Genomic DNA, 16,649 nt, shown 5'->3' with positions numbered 1-16,649 from the left:
TTGCTGAACATAATTCTGCAGACAAGGAGGTGGATGGGACAGCCAATGTGAACGGGGAGATAGATGGTGGGCACGTGTAAGATAGATGCTATGCGCTTATGAAAAGGAGCAGTATGTCTGCATGTGAACATCCACAAAGTAGAGCAAGCAAGCGTGTGAACTACAGCAGGTATTTATAGATAGAAATAAAGGTGCAAGGAAGGTTGTGTGGGAACAGGCACAGAGAGTCTGAAAATGTTTGCTTTTTTCCTACCCTCCTGGAATCCATGTCCAAGTTTCGCCTAAGATGTCCCATGCTTGCTGTGGCTCCTGTGAACCTTGCAAGCCTTTCCATGACAACAGACGGGGATTTCACAGCCAGAAGACTTACGAGGTCAACAGTTGAAAAGCAAGAGTTAGAAAGTGAGATCTTTATCCATAGCAAAATAATTCCACTATCTCCCCCCTCCACTAAAAGATAGAAGGAGGAAATTATTTAAAGACGCAGAAAGAAAAAAAAAGGAGCCTTTCTAAAAATGCAAGTTGAAAATGTTTATGCTTTTTTTATCAGCCTAGTTGCACCTTAGAATCTGCCATTTCATAAATAAAATACTGATGGCATAGACTATAATTTGGTGATAGCTACCCCAGGACATATCTAGATGCACTTGTGTTATTTTAATTAAATACTGCATTATGGTTTGTGACAACTACATAGCTACATCGTAAATGAATTCAGAATTAAAGTGTTACTTAGGCATCCAGTAATTTTTGTCTCATTCCTCAGTTTTACAAAGCAAATAGCTATAAAATCAAGATGTTGGTTCATTTACAGATGGAGCAGGATTGTTGTCGCTGTTTTTTTCCTCCTTAATCCTCATGCACAAAAAGAAGACAAGAGCTCAGAGTCTGGCTCACAACACTCTTAGCTTATGAGCCACATCACAAAGAAAAACACATCCTCTTGACTATAATGTGAAATGCTGAATATTAATTGCTGGTATTATGCTTATCTTTCTAGCCGGGTTCTGTCTTTTAACAATTATTCTAATGGGCTAGAGTCTTGCACTGCAAAGAGATGTTTCTCCTTTGTTTAATAGTTAGAAACCTGTTTTATTTTATTTTATTAAAAAAATAAAGTTCACAACGCACCATGGAAATTTTTATTATTTGGAACTCTTCCCAAATATGGCATATTAGTATAAACAGAGAAACTGCTGAATCTCTCTGCTAAAAAGATGATACACATTTCTACACTTAAAAGAAAAAAAATATTTTTCATTTTAGCAATATTAATGTTTCCTTAATGAAACTAGAGAGGCCATTACAATTTGATATAATCAATTGGTTAGTTTAAATGTCACTTCATTAGCAAATCATGAGAAAGGTTCAGAATATTCTCATTATCAGGGGCAGATTTTCACTCAAAATTATTATGATAGAATAAAAATTTTTGTTCAAATCTGAGGATTGAATTGTATCTTTAATGTGTCATATGTCAAGATGAAAGTTTTTAAATAGCAAGATTTCTGAAACCATTTTCTATTATTTCTAGTTTGAGAATCGATATGATCTTTTTATTAGCTTTAAATGCCCTGTGTCTGGGAATGTATACAAATTACAACTTTTCTGTGTTCTAATCAATTACTCCAAACCCTGCATAACTAATTCTATAACCTGCATAGACATTACCTGCTGTATGTTTGTAATGAAGTTATAATTTTTTTGAAGTTATAATTTGTTTCATTATTTTACTAGTTTGGTTGGAGAGCTGAATCCGTACAAAACCAAGAAACACTGGCAGAAGAGGTTTGGGGAGGCTGAGTTCCTTCTGAGAAAATAATTACACAGGAACAAAGCTTTTGCGACTCCTTTTAAATAGGGTATCTCACTAAAATGTCACCCAGCCTCTTTGGCAGATTAGTGAGGAGTTTATTACTAAATCTCTGTCTAATAAACGTGCAGTTGACTCTAGAGGAGCTGCTTGTTATAATACTGGCGGCGGGAAATGGAGGGAATGTCACAGTTAAAGACACAAATTTTCCCCATAATATATTCGAATGGAAACCTCTGAATCCAATACTACATGGGCATATCTAATAAATTCACAATATTTCAGTCTCAACAGCCTTCACTGGTTAGTTTTAAAGATTTATGTGGTAAAAAATTACTCAGTGATGAATATGGTTTATTCTGTGCAGTATTGGAGGTATAAGGAATTAAACTACCGTCTTTAACAGTGAATTTATTATTACCTCTGTCAAAAGACGAAGCCTTTAACAGCATTTGTTATAAATTCACTGCAAAATAAATGGCTGGAATTTTTTACACTGGAGTTTGTAAAGCATCGGGCAATTCTGAATATTAACCTAACCCTGCCATGGCTTATATGGTTCTAGGTAAACATTTCTGTCTGGGCCTTGTAGTTAATTATCTGGTTTGGGACCTTCCACCTGACTGAAAAGTGAGTGTGTATGTGTGTGTGTGTGTGTGTGTGTGTGTAGAAAGTGAAGGGTCCTGTCCAGGACAACAGTCTAGGAATTAGGAGATTAAAGAGGAAAATGAAAATTTTACTGTTTTTTAAAAATGAGCTTTATAATGAACAGCTGGGGTTTGCAGGATAGGGCTGGTATGCAATTGGGCCTCTTGTTAGCAGGTTTACATGAACGCATATGCACACACACACACAAGCACCCTCTCCCTTTTGTCCTCTCTTGGAATGGGTGTCCCCTCATTTATAAAAATTACCTGGAAGGAATGAGGCTGCCAGGGTTTGTTCTAGACGATTGGTTCCTGTCTTGGGGAAAGGAATGGCCTCTACTGAATTTGACCGGTGTATGACCGTTGCCTTCCAGCTGACCCCAAATCCCATTCCCATCCTCCTAACTCTATAGCCTCCCATAGGGGTTATTAATGAGAGAAAACACCATCATCATCATCATCTTCGTCATCACAGCACAGTGTTGACCTGCTTGTTAACATGAAATGGGGTGGTGGGGACAGCTTCTGCTTCTCTTTCTTACCATCATAAATAAGAAAAGATATTTTGTGGTAGTATCCCCTCATCCACCCCCTTTGGTTAGGTCAGAGGTGAATAATAGCTCTTTGACAGGCATTGATCAGTTTCATCACACTGTTTGGGCAGCTTGTGCCCCAGGCCTATATTCTCCCCACTTATTACCCCCAAATTACCTACCAAATAATCCCTGTCCATCCCCCACTCAGCTAAGGAGAGGGTATGGCGCCTGAGGAAGTCCTAAATGGACACTAGATGTCACCAAACACCTCCTTTCCCTCAGAGCCCTGAAATTAAAAAAACAAAACACAAAACCCTTCATTCAAAGCAATTGAAGGAATTAACTTATCTGTTTTTACGAGGGCTGTTGTCACATTCAACTAAGCACACTTAAAAGAGGAAGTATTGCTGCATTCAGATAATTTTTACAATGTACAAATCTCTTTTGGATAGAATGGGGTCAAGGGAGGGGAAAGGTCCACATTCTTTAAGTGGCCCTTTGAGGGAGTAGGTGGAGAAAATTGGGTTTTAAAAAACCCATTATAACAGACATGGTGTTATGTTAACATAGTCCAGGTGTGCCAGGACAAGCCTGTTGTGTTCAGATGACTAGAATCTGGATTTGGAGCCAGGATCCAGTATGAGTTTTAAGTAGCTCCACCCCAGGTGACAAAGTCTGTCCATCCTCATCCCTATAAGGCCCATGTCTAACCGATAGCATCATGTGTTCCAGGCTAAACTTGACCTTGTCTGAAAGGCTCCCTTGTTTCCACATCAACTGCATCGGCAGGGAAGATGACCCAAAGCCTACTGTGTTTGGGCCATGAGAATACCTTCTCACCCCAGTTAAGCTACCTTACGTGGTGCCCAGCTTGTTGCTCCAAGGCTGATTTCCATGGAAATAAGGCACTAGACAAAGCCTTAGAGGAGCCAATTCATGAGGCACACAACCCAAGCCCAAGCGGTGTATCCCACTAGTCTGGTTTACTTAAATGGAAGACCTCACCCAGGGGCATCTTCTCCTTTCTGGTCAATTGAGAAAGAGTTTCTTTTTTGTTGTCTCTTTGATTCGCCCTTATCTGCTGGACAACTCATGTTACCACCATAAATTACCACCAGAACAGGATGCTTATTTTTTTAATGGACATTTATTTAAGAGTTGTCTTGAATAGTGGAACCAGCAACTTTATTATTTAGAAAGAATGTTTCCTAGTGAGAGACCTTGGAGCTGTGAAGACAAGGTCACATCTCTGAAAGCTGGGACTTCAGATTTGTTTTATCCAAATAAAGGCTTCTTATCTCTCTTTTTCCCACTTATAACAAGGGACCATCGTGGTGCTGGTCTACAACAGGGCCTTGCGATCCTCAGATAAAAGGAACTAAGCCAGGCCACAGCGTTATTGCACGGAGGGTGATTCAGCACCTGCCCTGTCATGCCTGGTGCCCAGGCGGAATGGATTTTTGGAGTACACCTGTTGTTGAACCCCTGCCAAGTACTGATGGCCACTAACCCCCAAATCACTTTTCCCCGCTGTTGATGTTTGGAGTGTCAGACAGGACTGAGCAGCAGCCGGCATGTATTTCAAACACAGCAGATGGATTTTTATATTAGCTCCTATTTCATGTTCAGGCAGGGCGACCGCCACACTAAAACCGCAGCCTCAATGCTGCCGAGTTTGCTTCTGTGAGATTAATTCTGTGAAATTAATTGGGACAAGATTGAAAAGGAAATTAAAATGCAGCTGAGTGAACAGGCCTTTCAAACACCTTTTTCCTGCTCTATTCAAACTTGAATTCTGCGGTGGTCGCTGGCATCGTAGGAAGTAATTTACGAGAGGCAGGCTCTCAGGAGCCATCGGTTACGTATGAGGAGACCTGCACCAGCACCACAATCTGGAGCCACTGAAGAGCGCTAAACACCCCGCTGTGGCCTGAGCTGCGTCCTGGCTCTGGGGAGGAAGGGAAGCTCAGTCCCTCACCAGAAAAAGCTGTTCAGAAATAATCTGGGTCCAAAAGGAACACAGGAACATCCGCTGGATGCACAGATCTGCTTCGTTATTAAAATCTCCCTTTAATATATTTTAAGACCCAAATTGGAACTCAGTGAATTAAGTGTGCATGAAGCTGCATGGGGCCTGCGCTGTAAGGATGTGTTGCAGGGAGGTCAGCGGGAGTCTTCCTGCTGACTGTGCCACCAGTTACTGTATCGGAGTTTGGATAGGTGGCTGCTGTCTCTCCATGAAGAGAAGGTTGAATAATCTATCTGTCAGGGATGAACTCTCTGACCAGGAAAGGCACAGTGGATTTTCATGTAGGCCTCTTCACTGCATAGTTTTTTATATCCAAGTGAGAACCTTTTGTGCTGTAGAACATTTCTATAAAGAGTTCTTGGCAAGACAGGACCCTTTTTTTCTGTCTCAATTCACCAATAATTTATTGAATTCCTTGTACATGCCCAAAACTGATCCAAAAGGTTTACTTTATTCTTAGTGGAAGGGAGGAAAATATAATAATACTTCCTATTTTCTAGACACCAGGCACTTCTTTACACAAATTCTCTGATGTGGGCATCATAACAACCCTATGAATACAAATTATCCAAATTTTTCCAGATGAGGAAACAGAGGATTAGTAAGATTAAGTGATTTTTTGCACAGGGTCATAAATAACCCACCTGTAATGGGCACTTACTTTCTTCCCTGAGAGCAGGACAGGTGATGGGCACTTGGTTATCTATGGGGATTGCATCTTTCTTGTTCAGCAGATCACCTTTTCTGGAGAATTTTTTTTGGAAAAAGGATAAATTTCTGGGGTCATTCCTACCCTAAGGCAAGATGATAAGATTCTCCTGAGTTTGGCTCTAGAAGTCTAGGATTCAAGGTTGGATTATGCTTGGGTGACTATTAAGAAACAGCAGGGAGCAGTAGGCACCCAAGACTGAAGCTGTTATCCTCCACTCCATTGCCTCCTCCACCCCACTTCCACATCCAGGGCCGGCCTTATCTCTCCCCCTCCCAGCCAACCCCACTTCAGAATACTTTTATCAAGCCAAAGAGAGAAGGTGAAGCCAGATGCATTTATGAGGGCTGAAAACAAAAGAGCTGGAAACTGGAATTTTCTTTGCTTGTTTAGACTGAATATAAGTAATCAAAGCTAAAAAACATTTTTGTGTGGAAATTCTTTAGCAGTTTTTGCAGTAGCAGGCTCACCATATTTAGAATGGGAACGTTTGAGGTGGAAGAAACCTTAGATATTATCCCACTTGACTCTCTCATTTTACAGGTGAAGAGACAAGTCAAGGTAAACTGAGCTGTATGTAGCCACCCCTTGTGTTTCTGGAGGAAAACAGGCTTCCCTGATTCCTAAACAGCAGGCCTTTCTTGCCTGACAGAGGTTCTACTGGCCTGAAAGAAGAGTAAAATGGGGCTTTCTAGACACCAAGAAAGTTTTCCTGGATGAAACTCAACTTGGGTCAGTTCTGCCCTTCCAGGTATAAGAGGCAGATTGCAGAGTGTAACTGACTCCAACAAAGGAAGCCAGCAGGGGCTAAAGTGGGATAAATTTAGGATCCACACGAGAGAAGATTCCAGTAAGTAGAAATGACTGAACTTCTGAACAGACAGATGCCTGGGAATGGTAGCGAATCTCCTTTTCTATCTGTTTGAATTTGTTCATTTGTGCTTCTTAGACACAAGGGAATGGATTGGGTGGCCTTTTAAGGTTCCTTCCTGTCCAAAGACTCTTATTGAATTAGGTAATATAATAAAGGTAAATCCAATCTGAAAGGCTCCCAGAATCAACGTTAACTAGAATGAAGCTTTATAAGGGAAAGTTCAGTTGAGCTCCTAACTCCTCATTTCCTCCTTTGATATGCAGGGATTAGCAACATGGCCAAAGGAGGCAGCTGGTGTAGCTTCTCCAGGGAAGAAATGTGCTAGTACAGTGGTATGGGAAGAAAATGGACTCAGAATCTTCTAGAAGAGTGGAGAAAGACGTTGATAGAACCAGGGTGACAAGGGATTCTCACTAAATTAAACTCTGATGTATTAGCTTTTAGTTATGGAGGAGAGGGAGAGGGGTTGGTTTTTAAAAAAACAGTTAGGGTTGGTTCCCCATGTTCTTTGGGATATCTTAAAAATACAATAGCCACAGGCAGCTCTATACTGCAGGACAGGTCACCACACAGCCCCTTCTAACTGGAGGAAAGGGACTCACAGTGAGAAGCCATTAACAAAGGCAAAAGACATGCAAAACAAACAAAATAATCATGACAGAGAGAAGGCCTGCAGACAGTCTGGCTCTGTTCTTTCCCCCCTCCTGCTGCAGGCACCTCCAGACAATGTAAACAGTTAATTTGTTCACCTGCAGGCTCTGGGCAAACAGAGGCCTGGTCACACCTGAGTGGATAACTCGATTACCCCTGTAATGCCAGCGTGGTAATGTACACAAATTCTATTACACGGCAAACCTTGCTTTCGGGCATTTGAAATACCAATCAGGCCAATGTCCACTCCCTTTTTTGCTTCCAATTTATTCTTGGTGTATTGGAGCTGCACTGAAATGGCACTGGGGTGGCACTGAGTTAGGAATCCAGAAGAAATCACCAGAAGATTGTGATCTCATTCAGCAAGGCCTGCAGGCCTCCTACTCTCTGGCAAAGGGTTGAGTCTGAATTTAGTTCTTGTTTAAAGGGGCCTGCTTCATTGGAACCACTGAAAGGTACATTGGGTTAGACCTGGACTGTTTCCTAAGGAGCTTCTGGTATATTTCAAACCAAGATAAATCTTGGGGTAAGGCAGTAACATTCACAGAATAAAGATAAATGGTAAATGATGGGTTAATAACACAATGAGTTTTCAATTTTCCCTTATGGAATCTACATATTCAGCAATTAAGAGCAGATTGTGCCTCTTTCAAAAATGTGTTTGTAGATATTGACTGACTGTATATAGAGAGGACTTTTTAATAATTTATTTTAGGGACAGAACCTATTATTTTAGCCCACCTATGGAATGAATATGTGTGGTCTTTCTTTACTGATCCCCCAAGCCCGTGAGTTCTGTGTCTCCTTCACACGGATCTGCAGTAATCCATCCTTTTAAAATTTTAACCCAGTTTGCTTATGATCAACAATACTATTTATGGGATGGTTAGCTGAAGCAAGGGGTTAACTTGTGAGTAAGGGAGAGAATAAAGTTAGCTGGCTTGCATGGCATTAGATTCACTCTCTTGGCCTTTATCAGCACTTGCTCAAACCGATTGAGCTAACTAGCTCTGAATCCTCCTCCCATATGTAATTATATTACAGTTTTGTTTATCTATAAATGAAATAAGAAGGCAGCTTACCTAGCTAGAATATTTTCAATAGCATTATATAGTTATAAATTATGTACATAGTAATGACCTATAAGCACAAGCCCCTGAAAAAGATCAAATTTTGATTGGCATAGTTTTTTTTTTTGTTTTTTTGTTTTTTGAGTCAGAGTCTCACTCTCTTGCCTGGGCTAGAATGCCATGGCGTCAGCCTAGCTCACAGCAACATTAAACTCCTAGGCTCAAGCGATCCTACTGCCTTAGCCTCCCGAGTAGCTGGGACTACAGGTATGTGCCACCATGCCTGGCTAATTTTTTCTATATATTTTTAGTTGGCCAATTAATTTCTTTCTGTTTATAGTAGAGACAAGGTCTCGCTCTTGCTTAGTAGGCTGGTTTCGAACTGCTGACCTTGAGTGATCCTTCCGCCTCGGCCTCCCAGAGTTTTGGTATTATGTCAACTTTATTGTATATTTAAATTTGAAAATTGGTTCCTGAATCTGGATTTTCAACTGAAAATTTCCCTAACGATTATGAATAAATGGGAGTTTATTCTATGTGTGAGGGAGTCATGTAATACACACAGAGAAGTGAATGACCTGGAATAATTTCGGTTATGGTGACTACATCACTGAGTGAAAAAATTGACTTTTATCCAAGCCCCACACTCTCTGTCCTTACCTTGCTCAGAATGCGGATGAGGTCACCTCGTTGGAAGGACAGTTCATCTGGCTGGTCACCATGGCAATCCCATAGGCCCTGGTAATAATTGGCAGAGTCTACTGATCAAAGAGAGGAGAAATCAAAGTTAAAAGACCTCTGTCTTTCCCAAGGAGCCCACATTTTTTGCTGTAAATGGAGACCAGGTTCTGATATTGCCCCTAGGAAAACTGAGATTCAGGGAGGTTGATCTGAGATACAGCCAAACACTCAGTGTGAGCAAAGGACTATGGGAGAAAGAGATCATTAACTAACATTAAATATTTACAGATCATCCCTAGTAGGATGCTGTTCAACAATATGATAAATATATGTATTTATTAATAAAAGAAAATCAGGCAGGTAATTTTTCACTTGGTTTGTAAGTAAGCAGCACACAGAGGTTTCCCGCTAGACTTTCTTGATCCAGGTTGTCTAAACTACTAGTGCTTCTCTTCCTTGTGCATTTGAAGGATCAGGATAAGTCTCTGACTTCTGCCTCTTTACAAGAGAGGCTGAGTCAGCCAGCATGCTTCTGCATCACAGCTCACATTTTGGCTTTCTCTGTTACACAGGAACTTCATCCTAGGCACTTTCCACCCAGGTACTATATGAGGCAATCACCAATAAATACTGAAACGAATAGCCCAGTCTTTAAGTGGAACCAAGGGGGTGTCTCATCCATTACAACTAAATTCTGGGTGGGCTGGCCCTTTTCCAGCATCTCATTTGTAGACCCTGAACATGTCTGCCAAGATTTATCTCCAAGCCCCCAGGGGAACAGAAACCAAAGTGATCTGCATTAAAAATGAAAGCAACTGAAGACGACAACCCAAGCTTTAGAAGCAGCCGGAGAGATTTACTGGGCTTCTCAGCAAGACTAGATGGCAATGATGCCACAGGACAGCCATCGATTCTTAACAATGAAGAATTTGTATTGATCTTCTTCTACCCGGAAAGGTTAAACACTCGAGTACAAAGTGGGACAGGATCTGGGGATTTGAATGGCAGGAGAGCTAATGCCCAATAGACCAGGGAGGCTCCCTGTTCCTTAGGATGCTACCTACGAGAGCTGTAAACAAAGCATCTATCAAAGATGAAATTTGATTGATGGGAGTCAGGAGTCCTGCATTCTGATTAAAATTCATGTGATTTCTGGGGACTCTATTCTACAGATTTCTACCTTTCCTTTCATTGGTCTTGACCCTCCCATGAGCAGTGATGGTACTGTTCACTGAGGACAGGGGCAAGTGGGCAGTGGGGACATTTACATTTTTATTTACTTTTTTCCTACTTGTTCCTGACTGATGAGCAATTCAAACAAAGGCACAAGGGAACAGAATCCCTATATGTCTCTGGAAAAGAACTTCAGTAGGAATCTTAAAGGGCACAGAAGGAGAGGAGGGATACAACTGTTTAGTTAATACCCAGATATTGCAAACGGAAGTAAAAATGTCAACTATATAGAAATTCTAACACGTTTTCTTTACACAGAAAATCATCTGTATGTGCAGCTGACAACAGAGGGCAGCAAACAAGATAATTACTGTGAAAACATTCTGCCACAGAGTTGAGAATATGTTTGGAAGAAAAACACTTTGGGAGAAGTAAGCTAATTATTGAAAATACAAAGCATATTTTTTGGGGGGCATGAAATAATAGAGAAATATTTTTGGGCATGAAATAATAGAGAAATATCAGTCCTTGAAAAGTAAAAGTAGTTGTCCCAGAGGATATATTAATGCACTTTCAGTTGTAATGAAATTCATTAATCACTCCAAGATTTTGACCAAATTTAGGAATGAAAAGTATATTGATATTAATATTCTTCATGGATTTATATATGGTAGAGAAAATAATTTTTATAAAACTAGATTTTTTAAGGCATATGTTGATATTTTTGAATGGTAAGAAGACTAACAAGGTTACATTGGCTTTTTCTGGCCTAGCAGACAGTCATTTTGGGGATGCTGCTCACCACTGTGTGCCTGGATGTAGGATAGTTCCTAAGATTACAGGTACCTTTTTGGTATATATGTAAAAAGTGATTTGATATTGGCTATATATGGGACCTGGGGAGAACACCTGGAAAAAGACATAAAAGTACAATGGATCACAGGGAAAGTAAGAAGCTAGGAGGAAAACAAGCCTTCTAGAAAAAAAAATAAAGATAGAAAAGGCTTTTGGTGCTAAGGGCCATAAGAAGATAGAGTTCAGGAATCTGGGAGATAGTTTAGCCTAGCCCAAGAACAGGGATTGTCAGAACTAGAATCATTACAAGATGTCTCTGAAAAATAAGCAGAATGAAGGGCTACAAACTGGGAAAAGGTTGGACTCACTATCTAGTTAGAGGGATTCGGGTATTAATATTATGGATATCAGTGAGGGGTAATTCCTTAGCTGGACAAGATCAGACTCCATATTGCAGACTCCCTGTTTAACATATGTGTGGTTTGCATTTATGAGTATGGGCATGTGTGTACTCACTAATTTGGTCCTCAGCTTTCAACAAACATGTACACAGCACCTACTAATGCCAGGGACTGTGTCAGAGACCAGGAATTCTACACCAGCCACACACAGGCCCCGCTCTCAAGGCTACCCTGCAGTGGGGGAGGCACCGTGGAAAAAACAGTAACACAAATATTTATTTATGATTGTGATATGCCTGTGAAGGAGAAATTGATGCCGTGTGTAAGGGGGAATTTAACCCAGTTTAAGGGGTCAGGAGGGCTCCTCTGAAGCTTTAGTTGTATAACAAAAACCTGACCAAGTGGGTATTATTTAAGGACCTTGCAGAGGGGAAGAGGTAAGGCCGAGGAGGGCTTCTTTCCTGAAGCTTGGTCCCAGGAAGAGCCTGAAGGCCCCAAAGTCTGCAGGGCTAGTCCAGCTTCTCCTTAAACTTGCCCAGCTCATCCCATAGACTAGTGAATACACGAGGAAACTTTGATTTCTTTAAAATAGTGAGAGGAATTGAGAGCCCGAAAATGAGGCTTGCCTCTGTGGGTTGGATTTAGGTTCCTTTGGTTTACACTACCTTGGCAGCAGTCTGAGATCAGAAATGGTGCAGCATTCTGACCATTTAATTAATTCAAAACATCCTCATTCTCATTTTGAGGACATTATTCCATCTAATTATTTTTTTTCCAGTCTGTCCATTTGGAATGAAAAACAAAAGAATAAAGCTTAATGCCAGCATTTCTCAATGTCTTTCCAAAAAACGTAACTCTGCACTAAATAAAGCCTGGTAATTCAAAAGCAAAGCACTAATATATTCAGCATAAAACAGACAGAGGACCTAGAGCAATAATGACACCACTAATAACTAAAACAGTTATAACAATTAACAACAATTACAATGATAGAGAAGCTAATGGGTATGATCACTGCATTTAAATTGCTAGCAGAGCTGAGAAGGACTTTTTCTAGAGAGAAAAAAAGCAGGGGTGGGGGTAGAAGTGGGGGTAGGGGGCCAGTATCTTATTCTATTTATCCCATGTAAGGGAAACTAAGCTCCAAGTGTATAAAATGTCATAGGAAGAATAGCAACAGACCAAGCTTTTAAAAAAATTAGTATTGTTTTTCTCTTTTCTAGGTACTTATTGCAAAGCATTTGTCATTGCATGCCAAGGTCTTTATAACTAGTAATAGTCATTTTTCCTGTAACTGAGGTTAAGTTGGTGATATTGTTGACAGAGTCAATATCTGAAAATTAGCCTCTATGTTGTGGAAAGTTCTAAGGTAAAAGGACCAGGACACCTTTCTGCCCTTTCCCTTCCTTAGGGACAAGAGAACCTGACTGTGTTCCTTCCAGAGTTCAGCTTTTGTTTGAGGGACACTGGGTAGCTCCAGAATTGAAGCTGTGGCCAGGAAAAAGAGGCTAAAGGCAGGTCAGCATGTTGTTTACATTTTCTTGATCATTAAAAAATGACGGTGTCAGTGATTTAATAAGTTGAGCCTATTAAATTATGGAAAAGACCAAACAAGATGACGGATAAAGCGAGTTCTACCAGCACATGGGACCACGTGGACAAAAAAGCCAAAGCAGTGACCCATGGAAGTGACTTGAAATGTTTTCTAGGCCAGGTCAGAAAGGGCCACCTTGTTCAGTCCATTCAAGTAGACTCTGTCTGATACATTATTAACTATTTCAGAAAGGAGATATGAAGAATTTTCTGAGCTCTACTGTCTATGGCACCAGAACAGGAAGAGCAATCAAGCAATACCTTTTGCTTATTTTCATAGCACTTTAATCTTGAGTTTTGAAATTATTATGGTCCTTTATAAGTTTGATGTGGAAGTGGGGAACACTCACAGATCCTGATTTTCATCTCATTTGCTCCTTTTATTGGGCCAAAATTTTAGTGGGTTGATGACCAATTCATGTTTGGTCTTGGGAAACAGATTTTGAAAGGTAAGAACTGCAAATAGGTCTGTGGTTTCACTGTTTCTTTCACGTAATAGTTCACTCTGTTAGCAGGCATTAGAGTGGGAAGAGTGCTTCAGAGATGGAATGCCCATCAGCAACCATTCTTCTGCCCTCCTGAAGGCAGGAGGTTGCTTATAAGCACAATCTTTTGCTTAAGTGTGGTCTGTCTCCTTTTGGCTTAGTTTGTCCCCAATTTCAGACCCTGTTTTAAGGTTTTCTTTGGTCATGGATTTGATGTATCTAAGGATTATTTGTGTCTCCAGGGCTGCTTTTTATTTGATATAGCACAGCCAAGCAAATGGCTAGTAATTTTAATACAAATAGCACAGAGCAAATTTTATTTTTGGTTACCTGGATATTACCTTTTCAGGATAAGTAAGGGAGATAAGCTCTCATTACCTAAGATCAGTAGTGTTAGACTGCTAGGCTGGTGGGTTGGAATTTAGTGAAAATCTGAGGTGTTGAAGAGTCACTCATTAAAATAACCCTATTACTAACAGTCATGCTGTAAACCGAGCTCTTTATAGATTGAACAATCAATACTACAAGGCTGTGATAGATTTTCTAGGTAACAGAATAAAATAAAAGAAATTACATCTTACAGGGTCATTAACACTCAATAAGGATAAACTGAATTCCTGTACCCCCCTCCTTCTGATAAGATCTAGTTGGACATTAAAAATGTTAGCAATTCCATCAGGGAAAAGCACAGCATTTAAAGAACAGGATTCACACATGTTGGAGAAAAGTACTTGGATTTTAAAGGCAACCCTGCTAGCTATAGCATCTTTTAGGAGAAAAGGAAAAAGGGAAAGATCAACTTGCTTAATTTTTTTTCCCCTCCAAAAAGCATGTTAACAACTGAGAAACACTAAGTGACACAAACTTATGTAGCTTGCCTATGACATAAGAATTTGCACTGTCCTAGAGCTCCCTGCCTTTTAAATACCTTCACTGGGGTTTCCTGCCCTCCCCCCAAACTCTATATTTTATTGTTATAAAACTAAATGATGACATTAGGATGTTACATATTTGTCACAGTTTCTATAGCTCCTTTGGAGAAAAGGCACTATAAAAATTCAATAAATAAATAAGTAAACACAAATAATAAAAATTCCTGCCTCAGATTTTGCAGAGAGAGCGAAAAGTCCACCTGTTTTGTAATCCCTAAGTCACCAATCATCATAACTGGTGGGAAGTATAAAACAGAAACATATTTAGAACTCACTATACTTTAATAACACCTATTTTGGAGGCAGGAAGCATGACGAACAAGAGGGTTTTTTTTTTAAAGAAAAAAAAGTTCTTGAATTATAGCTACTGGAACAGTTAGGAAATAAATCTCCTCTCACTTCCCAGATATAACCTTACAGAGAGAGGTAGAAGGAGGAAATGAGATGAAGGAGGGGTATGAAACTGAATTTTAGACTTTGCCAGAAGACTGATGGATGCTTCCCGAATGGCATTTAATATAAAGTTGGTCATAAGAAGCTTACAGTTGCTCCACACATGCTGTTTGCATGAAGTGTTTCTTTTATGAACTGGTGACAGAAGTTGGTCAAGAAAAGATGCATGTGGAATGTGGGTGGGTCAGAACAGATATTTGGTGGAATTCTGTACAGCAAGTAGAAAATAGGTTTCAGAATGGACTGAATCACATGTGTTAATTATCATAAGGTACTCGAAGCTATGCAACTCCCTTGCATCATACCGACCTCAGGTGCTTTCTTTCTTTTTTTTTTGAGACAGTCTCGCTTTGTTGTCCAGGCTAGAGTGAGTGCTGTGGTGTCAGCCTAGCTCACAGCAACCTCGAACTCCTGGGCTCAAGCGATCCTGCTGCCTCAGCCTTCCAAGTAGCTGAGACTACAGGCAAGTGCCACCATGCTCAGCTAATTTTTTCTATATATAGTAGTTGGCCAATTAATTTCTTTCTATTTAAAGTAGAGATGGGGTCTCGCTCTTGCTCAGGCTGGTTTCAAACTCCTGACCTTGAGCAATCCACCTGCCTCGGCCTCCCAGAGTGCTAGGATTACAGGCGTGAGCCACCATGGCTGGCATCAGGTGCTTTCTTTCTCTTTTGCTGTGGCATATGACTTCTGATGCTGCCTCTACACTGTCTTTTCCCACCCCTGGGAGAAGATGGACCTGTAGGAAGTTGAGTCCTAAACCTTTTAAATATTCACTTCCTGTAGAGAGTGAACTCAGGAAAAGGGGATTTTGCTAAATGGATAAGGAAGAGAAGAAAAAGCACAAGGAAAAGAGGAGGGAGGAGCATGGGAAAGGATAAGGCCAGAGACATGGAGAGGTAAGAGGGAGGGAAAAGAAGGAAAGAACTCCTAGGCTCAAGATTTTCATACATTCTCTAAGAAAAAAAATCATCTAGTATCTAAATCAGTCATGATTCGGGGTCTGCTAATGGAATGAATGTCCTTGAGGTGGCCCTTCCAATGTGCAGCATTCCTTTACTGATGACAGTGGAATAGGCACTCTACTTAGGGAGGCTTCAGAGGGGCATCTGACCTTAGAAAGGATGGGCTCACTAACAGTCTGGAGCATGGTTAACAGTCTGGGATGAATAAGATGTAATTCTGTATTCAACAAACCTGTTACATATTCATTTCCAAATGTGCCTGGAATCAAACCAGGCCATCAGAAGTCAGCATCACCAAGCAATTCTATCCTTTACCCCATGTTCACTTTTCAGATCTGACACATTTCCATTCCCCTCTGAACTTGCAATCTCCAGGCCTCTCAGAGAGGAGACATTTCCATTCTTTCCATTCTCAATCTTCTGATCTCTTAGAGATGAGGCAATTCTATTTTCACTGTACTGATTTAAGAAATACTGATAGGAAAAAATAAATATCTGGTTTGGCTTCCCACCCTCTCTAGGATAAATCTGAGCTGTTCTTGGAACATTAATTAAAGTGAATGGGTAGCTGCTTTTAAAGTTAAGGTATTTTCCCTACCCAGTCACTTTGTTTGGGGCTTTTGGGGTCGCACACTAGTACCCTGTTAATTATCAAATCCAGTAATTTTTGTAGTTTTGGAGAAAGGTGCTTTCCTCTAGTCAGAGCTGGAATGTCCTACCCAGTGCCCATGCATTTATGAAGCTCTTATACCTCCTTTTCGTCGAGTGCCACTCTCATCCTCTTCTAGGTCATGCTCTTCATCTGAGGGGATAAATGAGCAGTATTAGCAATTAGTGGTCGA

The 16,649-nt window shown here is 40.5% G+C and overlaps 2 protein-coding genes across 3 annotated transcripts in view; one reads left to right on the top strand and one right to left on the bottom strand.

Moving 5' to 3' along the window:
- Window positions 1–16,649, bottom strand: part of SKAP1 (src kinase associated phosphoprotein 1) — a 274,963-nt gene that overhangs the window by 15,828 nt on the left and 242,486 nt on the right. The window contains exons 10-11 of one of the 2 annotated variants that reach the window (XM_012766026.2): window positions 16,559–16,609; window positions 8,990–9,090 (exon numbers count right to left, since the gene is read on the bottom strand). In XM_012766026.2, coding sequence (XP_012621480.1) covers window positions 8,990–9,090; window positions 16,559–16,609 — 152 coding nt within the window. The remainder of the gene's footprint in view (window positions 1–8,989; window positions 9,091–16,558; window positions 16,610–16,649) is intronic. The other variant, XM_012766027.2, reaches the window with a different exon arrangement.
- Window positions 1–16,649, top strand: part of PNPO (pyridoxamine 5'-phosphate oxidase) — a 200,072-nt gene that overhangs the window by 183,092 nt on the left and 331 nt on the right. The window lies entirely within an intron of this gene.

This window comes from Microcebus murinus, chromosome 18 (assembly GCF_040939455.1).
Source record: "Microcebus murinus isolate Inina chromosome 18, M.murinus_Inina_mat1.0, whole genome shotgun sequence".
NCBI lineage: Eukaryota > Metazoa > Chordata > Mammalia > Primates > Cheirogaleidae > Microcebus > Microcebus murinus.
The sequence above is the reverse complement of the archived record's forward strand: the minus strand, read 5'-3'. Positions and strand labels throughout refer to the sequence as shown.